Below are 17,249 nucleotides of genomic sequence, written 5' to 3'. Positions count from 1 at the left end.
CCCATCTTTTAAAACCTGTGTTACAATATTATGTGATTTCCTGACTCTGATTTAGCTGTATAGAAAACAGTTTGGGAAGAGGACATTATTGGGTATAGGTATGATAGTCACATCAGTGACCCTCAAATGTATCTGTTCAATAGACAATCAAAATTGTGCGTGAGCCTGGGGTGGCAGTTTTGGGGCAAAACTGACGCTTTCATTCAATTTCTGTATTCTTAGAGGGATCTCTTGTATGCATTTATTTTGCACATTGTTCCTTGGCTTGTAGATGCATTTCATAAATGATTCTCATATTCTGCTTTAAGGTGAGGGTTATATTAAATGTTTATATACAGTTTCTGGGTCATTTCTGTCCACCCTCTGGGTCGTGGAGCAAAATGTTGAAATTCTGTGGCAGAATCATTTGTATTGGGGTAGAAGGAAGCTCATTTTTTAAGTGGAAAAGAAATTAGGTCATCTCATTTGTCATTTTTAACTTTGTAAGCAAAGCTTGCTGGTCATAGCTATTGAGAACATGAATACGTTGTCCCTGTTACCATATTGGGTTAGCTAGTATAGAATTTACATTTGAAGGAAAACACTGGGGGTTTTACTTTTTTTTCTCATGGGTTTATGTAAATTCATCTATTTAAAATAGTTATTGATATAGTTTTTTATATAATTCAGTAAAAATGTCTATGAACTGTTGGAGATAAGCTATGAAATCTAGTAGGTGCTAGTAGATAATCATGGCTAGCATTTCGATGGGAGGTGTCACTTTTAAAGACAAATTTAGTGAGATGTTTTCCTTTGTCTCTGTAGTTATCAGAGACTGTTACAGACGATTGCTGTGCTCGAGGCTCAACGTACTCAAGCAGTTCAAGACCTTGAAAGTTTAGGCAGACACCAGAGAGAAGCACTGAAAGATCCTATTGGATTTGTGGAAAGACTCCAGAAGAAGGTATTTCAATGGGCTTTTATTAAGTCTTTTTTTTTAATAACTAGTAATTCATGGTCTATAGAAATCCGAGCATTCTATATATACTTGTGTAAACATTATGAATTTTAAATAATTATTAAGCAAGAATGGCCCTTTGCGTGTTAAATCTGTAAAACGTAGTCTTCAATGATTTTATGATATATGCTTTCTTTCCTTTTTTTGATATGTAGAAATCTAATCTTTAACTGTAGCGTAGGTATTTTAAGACAACCTGAAAACTGTAGGTTACTGGAAGTACTTCATACTAAGGCATCAATCAGATCAAGAATTCATAACTTTTCTCATTAGAGAAATTAAATGTTGTGCTATGACTGAATTTGGTAGGCTACTTTTTAAAGAGCAGGAAACCATAGCCCGAAACCAAAATGAACACCAGGAAACATACCTGAGTTCTGGATAACATAACAGAATATCGTCTGATGGAGGAGAATTGATTTTGATAAGGAAATACTTTTCAAGCTTTTAAAAAAATGTACTCACAGGGATACTGGAAAAAGGTTTAAAGCTTGAATACTTTCTTGCTGCCACGTCTGCCAGTGACCAACAGGCTTGACCTTCTAGTCTGGTAGTGACGTGTTCTATTTCAGCGAAGAATGAAGTAGGTATTTTATGGTGCTCTTTTCTTAGGTTGATAGACACCTAGATTTGGAGAGTGGTCTCATGTAAGCCCATTAGTTTCAGTAGTTGCCTTTCCATTAGATTTTGAGATTAATTAATAGCATGCGTGGATGTTGAAAGTATCTGAATGATACTCGTAAGGTTGACCTTTAAATAATGCGATGAACTTTGCAACGGTTGTGTTCTAGGCAGAAAAGAGCAAAATCAGTGTAAAATAGACGTTGATTTCTTTGATGGGAGAAGTTTAGGTTTATCATATGATAACGCTCTATGTCCTGTAGTTTCTTGCATTAAGCAAGGTACAGATCCTGGGGGAACAGTGCGTTTAGGCAAAGTAAAAGACAGATACTGACAGGAGCAGGATATTGAAGTCAAAACCACCCAATTTCAACTGAAATACATGCTTTAAAGTTTTATGCTCAATAAGCCATCATTGACCGTGCCGCTGCATATTTTATATGCACTGTTGTGTATTCTTGAAAAATGTCATCTCCTTAAAAAGACTGTGTGCTTCATGGCCCTTTAAAAATTCTGATTTTGCATTCTGCTGTTGCCTTCGAAGCAGTATCAAGTTTTCATAACTTTTCAGGATTCGTATTCTTTTTGTTTGAATATACAGCAACTGTGTTAAATATCACTTTTCACTTGTCATTCGTTTTTTTCAGGTTGATATGGGTCTTCCGTATCCTCAGAGAGTTGTTCAGCTCCCTGAGATTGCCTGGGACCAATACACCACTAGCCTTGGGAACTTTGAGAGAGAATTCAAAAACCGAAAACGTAACAGTAGGAGAGTGAAGCTGATTTTTGACAAAGGTAAAAGCAAAGTGGGCACACGTTACAAGAAAAATATGACCAGTGTGGAGGTTTAATAATTCCTGTGTTGCTCACAGTAGGTATACCTGCAAGACCAAAAAGTCCTTTGGATCCCAAGAAAGATGGAGAGTCTGTATCATACTCTGTCTTGCCTTTAAGCGATGGTCCAGAAGGTTCTACAAACAGTCGTCCACAGGTAGTTGTTACAAAAGCAAACATAAAAGTTTACAAAATAGTACCTTTTGAATTTATTTTCTTTTTTAATATGGGTATGTGGATAATTCTGATTGTTACTTCAGGTGTTAATGTTGCTGATGACATTTCGTTTGTGTACTCAAATCAGAGAACTTTTGGTTTAGGCAAATTTTATTGCAAGTTTTCATGCATATATTTGGTTTGGGTTTAGTTTTACTGGGATAGGAAAGGGTTAAGTTATCCTAGCTGTACTTTTTCTAAACACATATTCTGTTTCATATACTGTATTGAGCAGATGATAAGAGGGCGACTTTGTGATGAGACCAAACCTGAAACTTTTAACCAGCTGTGGACTGTAGAGGAACAGGTAATTGGAAACTTCCATTTTGTAGCTGTGATAATATGGCATGAGAATAAAGGCAAATTGTGTAATAATGTTTAAAGCACTTAGAAGCTCAGAATCCCGTGTATGTAGATACACATCTTTTGACAACTCCTACCTCTGCTGGCAAAGTTGTATTTATTTTTTTTTCCTGTTGATTTAGAAAAAACTTGAGCAGTTGCTTTTGAAGTATCCACCAGAAGAAGTAGAGTCCCGACGGTGGCAGAAGATAGCTGATGAACTGGGAAATAGAACAGCAAAGCAGGTAAGATGGGAAATACTTGGAAAAGTAATCCCTTTCTTTGGCTTTTTTTTTATTTTAATAGCTTTTCAGGAAGCATTGATAAGATATAATATGCAAGTTTCTCTTCAGCGCTTAAGTAATTTATTTCTGATTTGACAGTATTTTCTGTAAAACTAGAGAGCAGTGCAGGGGAAAGGGACCTGGGGGTCCTGGGGACAGCAGGGTGACCATGAGCCAGCACTGGGCCCTTGTGGCCAGGAAGCCAATGGTACCTGGGGTGGGTTAGAAGGGGGTGGTCAGTAGGTTGAGAGAGGTTCTCCTGCCCCTCTGCTCTGCCCTGGGGAGACCACACCTAGAATATTGTGTCCAGTTGTGCCCCCTCAGTTCCAGCAGGACAGGGAACTGCTGGAGAGAGTCCAGCGCAGCCACCAAGATGCTGGAGGGAGTGGAGCATCTCCCGTGTGAGGAAAGGCTGAGGGAGCTGGGGCTCTAGAGCTGGACAAGAGGAGACTGAGGGGGGACTCATTAATGTTTACAGATATATAAAGGGTGAGTGTCAGGAGGATGGAGCCAGGCTCTTCTCGGTGACAACCAATGGTAGGACAAGGGGTAATGGGTTCAAATTGGAGCACAAAAGGTTCCACTTAAATTTGAGAAGAAACTTGTTGGGGGTGAGGGTGTCAGAGCCTGGCCCAGGCTGCCCAGGGGGGTTGTGGAGTCTCCTTCTCTGCAGACATTCCAACCCGCCTGGACACCTTCCTGTGTAACCTCATCTGGGTGTTCCTGCTCCATGGGGGGATTGCACTGGATGGGCTTTCCAGGGCCCTTCCAACCCCTGACATTCTGGAATTCTGTGAAAAAAACTCCCAACAATTCATAAACTGAGGAAGTAAAAAAGTAAAGTAATTTACTTTTTTTATAATGCTCATAATTAAAACAATAAAATTATTTTGCTAGGAAAAAAAGATTTGACTACTTGGGTGTTGTTTCAATGCTTGTGCTGTGGTAGTAGTGATGTTAGTCACTGCATCCTAGCAGTTGATACAGATTTACAGAAGATTTATTTGTAGATGTCTTTTTATTTTTTTTAAGCATTAAATAAAATTCCTTACCTTCTCAGTAGTCCCTTACTATTCCTTAAAAATGCAAAACCAGGGCCTACATTTCACGAATAACAATATGACTCTTATTCTCGATCTCAAATATAGAATTCTAAAAGCACTCCAAACCCATGGCAAAGCCAGACCTAGTTGCTCATTAGATTTTGACAACATGCATTTAATGCTATATAGCACATATAGTGACACCGACCGTTCTCAGACTGAGTTACGTTGGAGTGCTGCATTTCCTGCCCCTCAGGACTGTGGAATGGGCAGACTTGTTAATACCCAAAGAAGAATTAGTCCTGTACTGGGGCCAGTACAAACAGAAGGAAACAGATGTGGAGACACAAAGTGTTTCTGCATCTGACTCATTGGGATTTTTTCCCCTATAATGACATAATTTCTCCATTTTGACCCGAAGAAAAAAAAGCTGATGTTGTATTTTTTACAGTATTTTTAATTTGTCCTGTTTTGTTTTGTTAGAAGTATGCTTAAGTATTTCAATATAAAATCTAGGATCTTATCTATACTTACATGTCTCCATACCTGAAAAAATGAAAATATATGCCTCCTTATTTCATAAATAAAATGTAGAAGTACTTTATATAAGCTAACTATACATAATTTATGTGTCATTGTTATGAAGGAGTAAGTTTAGCTTCGCCACATAGCAAAATACTAAAATTCTTACCTTTCTATCACAATTCTTGCTACATTCCCTGTGTACTTTTAAACAATGGCTTTTTTTCCTCTGAAAGCCTTCAGAGTGTCTGAAAATCCTACAAATGTAGGATTGCAAGATAGATAACGGTTAGAGTAGCTGTTGCAAAGTAGAAAATGCACTTTTCTTATCCTTATATTCAGAACCAATCTGGCAATGCTGGCAAACCTTTGAAGTGAAGGTGTGTTGCATTTCAATTGACATTTAATTGTTGTTTTTTCTAGGTTGCCAGTAGAGTGCAAAAATATTTTATTAAACTGACTAAAGCTGGTATTCCAGTTCCAGGAAGAACTCCAAACTTATATTTATACTCCAAAAAGGTGAGACAATATTACAGCAGAAATTCCATATTTCTGTTTGCATTTACATGCAAATTGAGTCTAAATCATTAACATTTTCAATAGATTTAAGTCTCGATTAGTGCTTTCTTACTAACTAGTTCCACCTTGCATGTATTTCTTACTCAGTAATCTTTTTCTTTTGCCATTAGCACCGTAGAGTGAGTTGGGTGTTATTCTAGTTTGACATCAGCATCTGTTAATTACGTCTCTATTGGATCATCATGTCAGAAAAGAGAACACAGCAGTCAGATTGCAGGCTGAGCTAACAGGCTTCAATGGTTGGTCTTGGGGTACTTTTTACTCGTTTGTAAGTTTGCCTGAATTGATAATAGAAGAGGATAATGAGAAGCCTGTTGGAGGAAGACAGGGAGGTGTATAATTCGTATTGTACAGTCATCTTCTAATTAACAAAAACAAAGTTATGTGTAACTGAGCACACTGAACTAGTGCAAGCATAGGCTTAAGATTGAAATGCCATGCTTTATTTTGATTTGCAATATATGACCATTAAAGTAGAATGGTCGTATGATTGAGCATTAAAATATGGTGCTTTTCCTGATCTTGGAATGGATGAGAAAATAATATGGGTCTGAGAAATCTTCTTAAAAGAAAAGTCTCTAGATTTCTGTGCAGACCAGTCACACATTTTGATTTAAATGATGTAGTACTCTTGGGTATTTAGGAGGACCCTAGGAATTTGAAGAGGGCAGTCTCCAGTTTTGGGGGCGTTTTGTTTAGGGGGAGGGTGGTTTGTTACCCTTGTGTTTACCAAACTTCTTCGAAACCTGTTACAATGGCATTTTGTAGAGTAACGTAACTTCTTGGCATCCAGGTGTCCATGATATTTTCTGATTAAGAGTAAGTCTTACATGGATTCTGCAAAAAGGCAGAATTGCAGATTTAGTCCCTTGAAAGGTTGGGAAGAGAAGTTACTGCCAGAGCGGCCTGATAGAAAGACCTACCACAGCTTAGCTCTAATTATGTGAAATGTTACACACCTCCAGTTATCTCCTGTTATTCTCTGAAGTTGATGCAAACGCCGAGTGCTCATGTCAGTGGCTTTCCAATTTGCCATCCATCATAGTAATGCCATTTTACTTTCACCAGGATTTTAATCTGCAATTTTGCTCTGTAAACAGAGTCAGGGAGGGTGCGGGCATGACTTTGCCTCCTTGTCTCTTGGAAAAGGACCTTCTAGTAGAAGAACCAAGAAAACAGCTGGAAACATTGATACCTTGAATACTGTGGTGAGATTCAGCTGTTAGAACTCTAAATTACTTGTACATTTTACCATACTGTAGGGCTAATATCAAAAGAGGTTGAAAGTTTAGTTTTGCAAATTATAATCTTCCAAGTTCTTTATGTCACCACACTGTTTTAAATTACCTTAGTCACATGTCTTTTCTTCTTTCCTCTTAGTTTTATTTGGAAAGACTGTTATTACAGAATGTGAGCAATGCTGCCAAGCAGCAGATCACTGTATTTGATAAATAGTGGGAATACTTAGTCAGTACATGTGTGACATTTTAACCGTATTGTTCACTAATTTGAACAGTGATCCATAAAGTTCTTTAACCCCACTGATGTGTGTACAAACACGGCATAACCAGGAGTGAAACATATTTTTATAAAATTCTAAACATTCTCATACCCCAGTGGTCATGCTGCATCCTACAGATTTTACTTAAGCTTATACATGGAAGAAATCTAATACTTACTGTCTGTTTTCACTGGATGATTCATATCCTTATTACCAAGTCGTAAGAGTAAGGTCATTGTGCCCCGGTTTGTATTAAAGTAGTGTCTCCATTTTATATTTGTATCCCATGTAAGAAATACAGCAGATGAGAAAAATGAAACAAATAGCATATGTGGGGGAATTGAGCTCTCAGGCTGCTAATGTAGCTGTCTGCTCAGAGCACAGATTGACAGCACTGTACTGTGCTGGAGTTATTCCCAAGTCTCCAATGGAGTAAACATAATGCAGGGGGCACTGGGAGCCTGGGTCATGCTTATGCTGTGCTCCTCCTTATCTTCATATTGAGTATGCACATATGCTGTAAACCGCAGTATCTGCTTTATTGCCAATAATAGAAGTATGAAAATAAGATGCTGAACTTACAGCACATACCTATGGGAGAGTAAAAACCATATATTTAATGTAAATAGTTGTGTCAAGAGGGATGCTTCCCAAGATCGTACTTGCATTTCTCCATGGGGATTGCCCAGGATGCTTCTCTTAAATCATTACTGGGGAGGTGAGAAGCCTGTGCAGTTCTTGAACATCTTGTTGAAGTTGCTACATATATCTTGTCATGACATAATGTCTCTTCTGATAAGTGATACAGGAAGTTAAACAGGATGCATCACTTTATTTTTGTGTATAACCATTATATAACCTGGTGAAAATAAAACTGAATCAGAGATTTAGGACTCTACTATTCAATTCTTCAGTTATGGCTTATCATTTTCAATTTAACGTGTATATAATATTACCAGTGCACCTGCTTTTAGGTTAATCCAGAACATGCATTTCCACCAAGAAAAATGATTTTTTTAAACTGTCTGTTTTATGTAGTATTTTACTTCATTCTTCATCAGAGGTAGAATCACATTAAAAGAGAATTCAAGTCCTTAGTTAAATTCCTGTGTTAAATTCCTCAATTCCGTGGTACACATCTGTCTGCACAGCTACATTCCATCTAAGATAATTCGTGTGATCTTTGCCTTTACATTGTAAACGGTGCACAACTGAAAACAATGCTAGATCTCTCCTCAGAGTTTGACTCCCTCTTTGTAGATAAAGGCTTGTATTATAGTATTACGGGTTTGTAACTGCTACAGGAACCTTTGGGGTAAAAAGTCTTGCATGAGGAGAGAAAGTTTTAACTATTGTAAATATTTCTTATGCTGTGTCTGTATGACAGGTGCTTGGCACAGATGATTATTTAAAAAAAACACTTTTCATACTTCTGATTTTTGATTCCCACTGTTTTCTTTGAATTGAGGAATGTAAGATTTGACATTCAAAGTGTCAAAATGCTGGTCCGGAAAGTAGCTAAGTAAAAAGTTGAGTCAGTTTTATTCACCCTAAATTCCTCTTTTTTCAGTATTTAATATTCTCCATGGGGAATAAGTAATAGGGGCTGAGCGCCTTTAAGTAATCTATTTTAAAACTGCCACACATTCTACACCTTCAGACAGCATTAAAGCTGAAAGGTTTTACATATACATTAATGGAGTAATTTATCTCATCTAACAGTTTTTAGGTTCCTTTTCCAGTCAGGGGCAATGAAAAAGAACCTGCACAGGGCAGTTCTTTCTAACTCTTAGAAACCTGGTTTACGGTGGAATGAATTGCATGTTCTCTCCATGGATTAGGAAAGAAATCTGGACAATTAGCCTGGACTTAATTTTCTAAGGCACAAATTAATACAGTAACTTGATGATAGGAGTCAAGCATGGACTGGTCACTTGGATCTGTGCAAAACTATTTCTTTGTTCACTCTTACGCCATTCATAACTCTTGGAAGTTTTTTAATATATTTGCACTTTAGTTCTCCGTCCTCAAAATCATAACAGCTTTGTTTTCTGTTCTTCTATTGTTGTCAGTCTCTTCTTTTTAAGATGGTAGGGTTTTTATGGTAAGGGTTCTTACCAAAGAATTGTTGCACCATTCATCTGATTTCACTTGTTTTGGGGGAGAAAAACTCCAGCTGTATGAAGCTCTGATACAGAGATTTAAGTAAAAATAATTTGAAAGGCCACAGACTGCTTAGTGCAGAAGAACAGATTTCTGGCAAGGTTTTATCGATGAGGATTACTTAAATAATAACCAAGGAATGTTTTTAAAAATATATCGTTTTTTCACTGTAGTCATCAAGTAGACGGCAGCATCCTTTAAATAAACATCTTTTCAAACCTTCAACTTTCATGACATCTCATGAACCTCCAGTTTATATGGATGAAGATGATGACAGATCCAGTTTTCACAGCCATATGGATACAGCAGCAGAAGAGGAAGTATCGGTATGTCATTTAAATCAGTCAGAGAATGTCTTGCTTACTGTCATTTTAACCTTGTTTAATGAACAATATGAGGATTAAGCATCTTTGCCATAAAATAAACATCATCAAGTAAGTATTAAATTGTTGTAAGATGCATTTTGAATTATAAACACATCATTAATATAAAAGCCTCAGATTGCAGAAAATTTAAACTAAATGAGAAGCAAGTACGTAAAAGAAGTTTAGTCCTGAAACAGCTCTAAGAAGTTTTAGTTGTATATTTAAAAAAGTGATCTGACATGAGATCGGTTTCAAAATCATGTACACCATGTATTTACGATTCTGATTAAAGATGTGTTTTATTAGAGGGGTTACTTAAAGCCCTGGTAAAATTTGAATATCATTGGCATAATTGCTTTTTGTCTTCCTTCACTGGCTGAATTGATTATGGGTCTTTTTTTTAAATCCACTTCAAAGCATGAACAGACTGAGTTGTCAACCAAGAAGCAAATGTGTGTGTTTTTACAGGCAAATTCTGGTAGACACCATAACCAAACGTATTATTACATCTCGTAGCGTTCCGCTTCCCTAATTTACCACATGCAATAATAGTGCAAGAATTCAGACACATGTCATTCCCACTTCCATATAGAGGGACGACATCCCACCGCTAGGATGCTGGACAAGATTTTTGGGGGGTTTTTGTTGGTTTGTTGTGGATTTTTTTGTGAGCCTATTGACATCCTGTGTGGGAAGATCTTGTTGCGTAACACAAGTATTAAGGCCACCCAGTAGAAGTCCATTCATTTCCTTCACTGACTCTTTTACATACACCGCATCATCTTCCTTAAATTATTTAATTTGCTCATCTATTACTCAGTCTTAAATCCCATCTTCACTCATGTTCTGTGTTCTCTCTCTGATGGTCTTTTGGTTCATTTATGACATTCCTGATAACTTTGCATATTCCAGTAAGAACCTTAAAAGACCTGGAAAGAAAAATGCGTATTAGAAGAGATGCAGGATACTATTCTTTATATCAATGGAACTGGTTTTGAGCCAACATTCTTTTCTAACTGTTCCGAATATTTTCCTAAAACATTTTGGTTTTGCTATGGTGTCCTAATATGGGCACCATAAATCAACTGGGATTTATTTTAATTTGGGTAGAAGTTGCTGTTTTACTTCTTTGCAGTGATAATGAGGGAATTGTGCCCTTTCTTCCCCCCTGCCCCTTACTTTGTTCAGTAGTGTACCATTTCCAGAGGGGTATATTTCTCCTTACAGTCATGTAGAAAGACGCAGGTGAACTCAATTACCAAAAAGATCCCCATTATCAGTGCAAAACAGAAGCAATTTGGAAGAAAAAGAGATCACGAATTATATTGGAGACGAATGCACACGATTCTATTCTAGTGTTAAAGGTCGTGTCTTTTAGTGATAGTGGCTGTCTTGGAAAAAACCACTTTACATCAGCATGGTGGAGAAGAGACTCAGTGTAGCAAGAAAACTGAAGGAAAGGTTTTCTTTGAGTTCCTTTTACTGGAAGGACCAGGTGCTGCTCCCTTGTGAAGATTTTGCCTGGATTTTACCAGTCAGCTTTACTGGCATAACCATTCCTGAAAAAGTGTTGCAGTGTAAATGAGTTATTCCCAAGTAACACGAATTTACTTTCAGTTATGATTACTTCACTCTCTGCATAGTCTAGAATACAACTACTTCCCATTCCAGAGCGAAGCATCCACAGAGGGAGCTATTACAGCACCTTATTCAATATACCATTATTTTTGGCCAGGCACTTTTTCTCTGAAAATCTTTACAGATTTGCATGGAAGGTGAATCCCTGTTTTATATTAAGAGAACGTAGCTTATCACCACACAATTTAATCATGTTATCTAACCTCGATTCTTCTGAACATTTGCCATCTAGTCCATTACATAGGTTCTTAATTGCAGTTAAATAATTGATAGTGCCTTTAGAAACTGAACACTCTTTCGCTCACTTCCTTTAATAAACCTACTAAATAATACAGATTCTTTAATCTTCACGGATTTGTAAAAAGAAATTGAAGTTATATGTGTAGAATAATTTTGATTGCTGTCTTGATTCTCATAACCGAACATTCCTATCAGTATAGAATGTGCAAACGGCTCTGTGTCAATGAATCCTTGTCACCTTTGAAAAGAGCTGACATCTACCAACTAGAGTAGCTACAATTAAATAACTGTCTTGAAACAGGCATCTGCATTAGAATGGGAGCTTCTGGCTTCTCGTATCATAGAAGTCCTCAACCTTTGTTGAAGAAAACTGGATGAGAGAAAAGAGAAACCGTGTGTTTCTTTCAAAAGACAGAGGCATGTTTTGAAAGCCTCTGGGCAAGTTGGATGCACTTGCCTGTAGGAGGACAAACTTCTTCATCATTTAGGGAACACAGCGCCCTATTTTCTTAAGCAATTAAGAGAGCATGAAGTAAAGGGATGAAAGCATTGGATAACTCTGACACTTCTGCTCTTCCAGTCATGGAATGATGGTTCTCGTCACTTTTTATTCTTGCAGGTAAAGGTGAGAGGTTAATACTGTTAAGATTGACTGTCTTCAAGTAAAAAAATACGTATAATGGAAGCTTGGTACTGTCTTGATTTATGGGTCTTTTAGAAATCTGTTTGTGCAAAAATTCTAAAAACTGTAAAAAGTTTTGGGGTGTCGTTTGGTTTTATTTTCTTCACAGCTTTGAAAAAACCACTTCAGAGTAGTGATTATAACTATCCTTAGAAGAGTGTAATTCCATACCAGGCCACAAAAAGCAAAGAGAAAGATCCATTAGGTTGATAAAACTGACCTGAAATTTCAGTTCTCAAGTACATCTTTTGCCAGGTATTTAAAACTCAAATAAACTATCTTTGTCTTCAGTAAAGTCTTCTGCAGCTGCTGTTGTGCACACAATATGTGTACAAGCAAATTGCAGTTAGGCATCTAGGATGAGAAAAGAACTAGGAATTTAAAGTCAGGCACTGCTCACTCCTTTTTACTACAGAAACTTGTTTGTAGGAGAATGGATTCTTTTTATTCTGGTGCAAATAATGAAGTATAAGTAATACAACCCACAATCTGAGTTAACTCCCTGCTCTCTTTTTAAAAATAGTTTCTCCATATGTTTCTTAGAATATATCGTCTGCATTTTCTCAAAGATCATTGATCATACGTAGTGATTGATGGAATATATGTCTTACTAGTTATTACATTCCTAAAGTAAAGGATGGTTCTCATGTTTTTTAACAGGATGAAGAAAGTATTCCATTAACATATCGAGAGTTACCTGAATACAAAGAACTGTTAGAGTTTAAAAAATTGAAGAAACAGAAGCTCCAGCAGATGCACGCAGAGAGTGGCTTCGTGCAGCATGTGGGATTCAAGGTAAGCTTCAGGGATATTCTTCTGTTACTCAATGCATTGTCGACATTTTCAAAGATAACATGGTTTGAATTAACTAAGAAGGCTTCATTTAATACAGCAAGTTTGGTTCCTGAGTTCCTGTACACAGTATCTGCTTTCCCTCATCTCCTTTAAAGTAAAAAGCCAACCCAAGTAATTCACTCTTTCCAATAGCTCAAGTTTCACCAAATACTGATACTATATGAAAATTACTAAGCATACTGTCTTTTCCCCATTTGTATGAAGATACCACTCCAGAGCCATGTTAAATCATTATAGAATTCCATTTGATACCACACTCTGTTTTGACAATGAATAATTGATGAGAATTGTCCAAGTATGAATTTGGAGTCATTTTGCCTCCCCCTAAGGCCAAAGAAGAGACAAAGATTTTGAATGAAAACAGTAATAGATGAAGAACTTTTTTGCTTTGTAGCAACTTCCTAATCCTTTCAAGTAATAACTTGCAGAAGCTGAAGCGAGGACACCAGACAATGTTTACGTGACATTAAGAAGATAAACATTAAGTCAAACTTATGTGTTGTCGTGCTATCAACCACTAGCGGGTGACATGAAAGACAAGGCATTTTCTAAATTATATTTTCTGGTTTGTGAGGCATTTTCTGTGTAACTGGTTGCTATTTTGGAACAGTTTCTTCACCATGTTTAGTGATACGCAGCTAGATTTATTTTTAACACCCATTTTTATAGGTGTGCAAAGATACTGAGTTTAAAGTTCAGGTCAAAATGGCTAGAAAAATTAAGACAGCCTTGTTAGTGGACATGGACAGACTTAATCATGTTGTTAGACCACCAGAGCGCTTTTTATTTTACATTAGCGTTGTGTGTTTGGTTTTTTGGTTGGGTTTACATTAGCATTTGCTTTCCCCAAAAAAATCAAAGCTCTGCTCACACAGACCAGGCTTCTAGGTAACAAACTAGTTGCTTTTTCTGCATAAAATTACTCTGCAAAGTAAATTGCCATTATGCAGTGTTGAGCATTCAGAGTCTGAAAGTTTCTTTGCAATCTGGATTTGACTGTGCATTATAGGAAGCTATGAGATCCCATGATTAGATACTATTTTCCCCAGGAGTGCTGCCTCGCTCGCACAGGCTGGACACAGCTCACCTAATAAGCAACCGTTCCCAGCACTTTTGGTTCTGCGTGGCCTTCAGCCTCATTTACTACACATTATTCAAACTCTGCTTTGAATATTGCATTATCAAGTCCCTTGTGGGCTTTTTATGGCGTTCATTGCTATAATGTCAGAGCACTTTGCAACTACTTTTTTTTTTCCCCTTAGGAAATGAAAGGCATGGTTATTATTTCTGTTTCACGGGGGAGAGGGAAGCTGGAGCACAGAAATTAAGGTCAAGCCACTACCTTTGTTCTCAAATTGAGATAGCCGGAACCAATTTTTAATTTTTATTTTTTTGAAGTATTTAGCATTATACTGAACATGATATTTTCAGAGAAGAGCTCCCACTGTGCTTAGTCCCTCCCCATTACCTGCACTGAAACTCCGAAAGCCGCCCGTGGAGGGACGGGATGCAGCCGTGACCAATCTCTTTGGAAGGTGTTTGTAGCCCTCAGTGGATTAGTTGTGGCCAGGACTGAGATGCTGTGGGAGTGGGTTTCACAGATGCCGAGAGAGAACTTCAGGCTCCAAAGGTGGATGAGATTTGGGAGCACAGGCTTGTTTCCCACATCAATTTTTCCCTTTCAATCCTGTCTCTTCATAGTTCAGATTTTTGAAACATCCCATTTACGGGTTCCCTATTTTTAGCAAAAGTTTTGTTGCATTTCTGCCCCTCTTCGTCACCATCATGAACTTTTCACGCAGTCCTGACGTTGTGTTTGTTCCTTGGTTCCTCCTCATCGTGCTGCACTCTTGTTGCTCTTACCTGCTCTTGTGTTGTCCCTCATTCTCCTCAGGGGATTAGTTCTTGTCTTCTTGCTGGGCTTCAGCTGTAGCCTTCTGTTCCCTTCCCCAGACACGCTGTCCCGCTTCCTTCCCCGCCACCCGGCGCTGCGTCCCAGCCCACCTATAATGTGCTATCGCATTTCCTGAGTTTGAAAGCACATCAGTTTAACCTGTCACGTCCTGACCTGCAGCCCATCAACAGCCTCCCAGCCGCCTCTACTGGTCTAGTCTTGCCACTTTCTTCTGCTGTGGGAAGTGCATCTGTATTTAGGCATCTCATATGGTTGGACTTAAGCTATAGAAACATTACTCGTGTATTGTGTCACAGCAGTTCTTAAAGTGGCAGTTCTTCCAGTTCTTACAATGGCAACATGGAGCATCTGGGGAGTGGGACACAAAGCGAAGGACTGATCAGTCCTCAAGGCTTCTTTGTCCATGAATACATTATGGTATTTGATGAGAAGAATCCAGCCGTGTGGGCTGGAGTAATGGACCTACGTGCGTGCCTTTCCATAGGGTGCATTGGTATATACTGTTATTAATGTAAGTGATCTGAGTTGCTGTCTTTTCAGTGCTCTTCCCTTTGCTTCACAGTGTGATAACTGTGGAATTGAACCTATCCAGGGTGTTCGGTGGCACTGCCAAGACTGCCCTCCAGAAATGTCCTTGGATTTCTGCGATTCTTGTTCTGACTGGTGAGCAGTAGATGCTTCTACTTGTTATTTGTGATTAGCTTAAATGTCTCGATGTGGCTTCGTTGCTGTGTAAGTTGGAAATCTTTGCCCCGGCATAGGACACCTCTCCTGTGTTGGGTGAAGCGGAGGATACTTTAGCATGTATTTGTGGGAGAGAAATTTTGTAAGCGTTTTCTGGACGGGTGATGTTAGTTTGTTCTTACTAGAGTGCACAGCTAGGTTTGATACTGTTCAGTAGTGGGGGAGATTATACTCTACGAATTAATTGTATCAAATTAGCTATGAATCTGTTCATATGATCGCTGTTTCTGAGTTAAAGAGAAGATTTGACTTGTAAACTTCTCTCTTTCTTTCCCTTGCAGTCTGCATGAAACAGAGATTCATAAGGAAGATCATCAGTTAGAACCTATTTACAGAGCAGAGACATTTTTAGACAGAGACTACTGCATGTCCCAGGGCACCAGTTACAATTATCTTGACCCAAACTACTTTCCAGCAAATAGATGACATGGGAAGCAGATCTACCATCTTGGGCTTACTATCCTCTTTGAAAAATAACAATGGCACCATTGTTAATCCTGTGCACATTTTGGAAAGACTCTGCTTTCCCTGAAATGTCGCTCCCAGCATGACAGCTTCCTGGGTGTACTTGTCAAACTACAGCTTCGAGCTGTCATGGTTCTAGATCACTGAGCAGCAGCTGAACATTCCTAGTGTGCGGAAGGTTTCACTGGGAGACTTTTCTTCTCACCACATTAGTCATTTTTAGGTGGTGAATCTAAACACGCAAGAAAAACATACAAAAGGGTGAGCCAGAAATGAGAGCACACATTACAGACAGAGTAAATTCCAAAGGCTTTGAAGAACTCGGTTATAATGAGATCCAGAGGAGATGAAGTATTTATATAAAACCAGTTTAGTAGCTTGCAGTTTTGTTGTGAAATAGTTTTCAGCACAGTAACTGACTTCTTTAGGCAAGGTTTTAACCAATGACAGTGTTTGCTTCTAGGATGTACTCTAAAAACTACTCACTGTCTCAGCGAAGGTTGGTTACAGGCCTTTATTAAATTGGAGCTGCTTAATCACATTGACTTTCAATTTGTTTGTTTTAATTTTATGGGTTTTTATTTTTGTATGAAACCACGATGAACTCTATCGACTAACAGTGAAGCACTACAGGGGGCAACTGTGGCTTTGCTTCCTTAACCAGCTCATGGTGTGTGAATGTTATAAAATCGTCACTCAGATATATTTTTTAAATGTAATGTTATATAAGATGATCATGTGATGTGTACAAAATATGGTGAAAAGTGCCAGTGGTAGTAACTGTGTAAAGTCTCTAATACTCAACATTAACTCCTTTAAAATAAAATACACAGCCTTCTGCCTCTGTATTTGGAGTTGTTAGTGCAACTCATCAAAGAAAACTGCCTAATATAAATCATATATATGGTAATAATTTTTCCTCTTTTGTAGTCTGCACAAGATCCATGAAAGATTGTATTTTTATTACTATTTAAACGGTGATTAAATTTAGCCTGAGCAGTGAGCAAGGGTTCACATGCATTCTTTTATACTGCTGGATTTTGTTGTGCATCATTTAAAACATTTTGTATGTTTCTTCTTATCTGTGTATACAGTATGTTCTTAAATAATGTTCGATTGTCAGGAGAACTGTGAGAAATAAACTATATGGATACAGTCTGTTTATATATAGAATGCTTGCTGTGACTTCCTTTCTGTGTAGTTCTTTTCTAACCGAGATGGAAAACATTCAAAGGACATTTTC

General features: G+C 37.9%; 1 protein-coding gene across 2 annotated transcripts in view; it reads left to right on the top strand.

Moving 5' to 3' along the window:
- The window catches only part of ZZZ3 (zinc finger ZZ-type containing 3), a 55,137-nt gene extending 37,958 nt beyond the window's left edge, over window positions 1-17,179 (top strand). Inside the window, exons 4-13 of one of the 2 annotated variants that reach the window (XM_080348882.1) lie at window positions 805-943; window positions 2,266-2,413; window positions 2,494-2,609; window positions 2,904-2,975; window positions 3,154-3,255; window positions 5,283-5,378; window positions 9,276-9,428; window positions 12,688-12,822; window positions 15,360-15,460; window positions 15,823-17,179. In XM_080348882.1, the coding sequence (XP_080205008.1) occupies window positions 805-943; window positions 2,266-2,413; window positions 2,494-2,609; window positions 2,904-2,975; window positions 3,154-3,255; window positions 5,283-5,378; window positions 9,276-9,428; window positions 12,688-12,822; window positions 15,360-15,460; window positions 15,823-15,967 (1,207 nt within the window). In that variant the 3' untranslated portion in view covers window positions 15,968-17,179. Of the gene's footprint in view, window positions 1-804; window positions 944-2,265; window positions 2,414-2,490; window positions 2,610-2,903; window positions 2,976-3,153; window positions 3,256-5,282; window positions 5,379-9,275; window positions 9,429-12,687; window positions 12,823-15,359; window positions 15,461-15,822 lie in introns of both variants that reach the window. The other variant, XM_080348881.1, reaches the window with a different exon arrangement.
- Window positions 17,180-17,249: the final 70 nt, after the last annotated feature.

Source organism: Nesoenas mayeri (genome assembly GCF_963082525.1).
Source record: "Nesoenas mayeri genome assembly, chromosome: 8".
Classification (NCBI taxonomy): domain Eukaryota; kingdom Metazoa; phylum Chordata; class Aves; order Columbiformes; family Columbidae; genus Nesoenas; species Nesoenas mayeri.
This window is presented reverse-complemented; position numbering and strand designations above follow the sequence as displayed.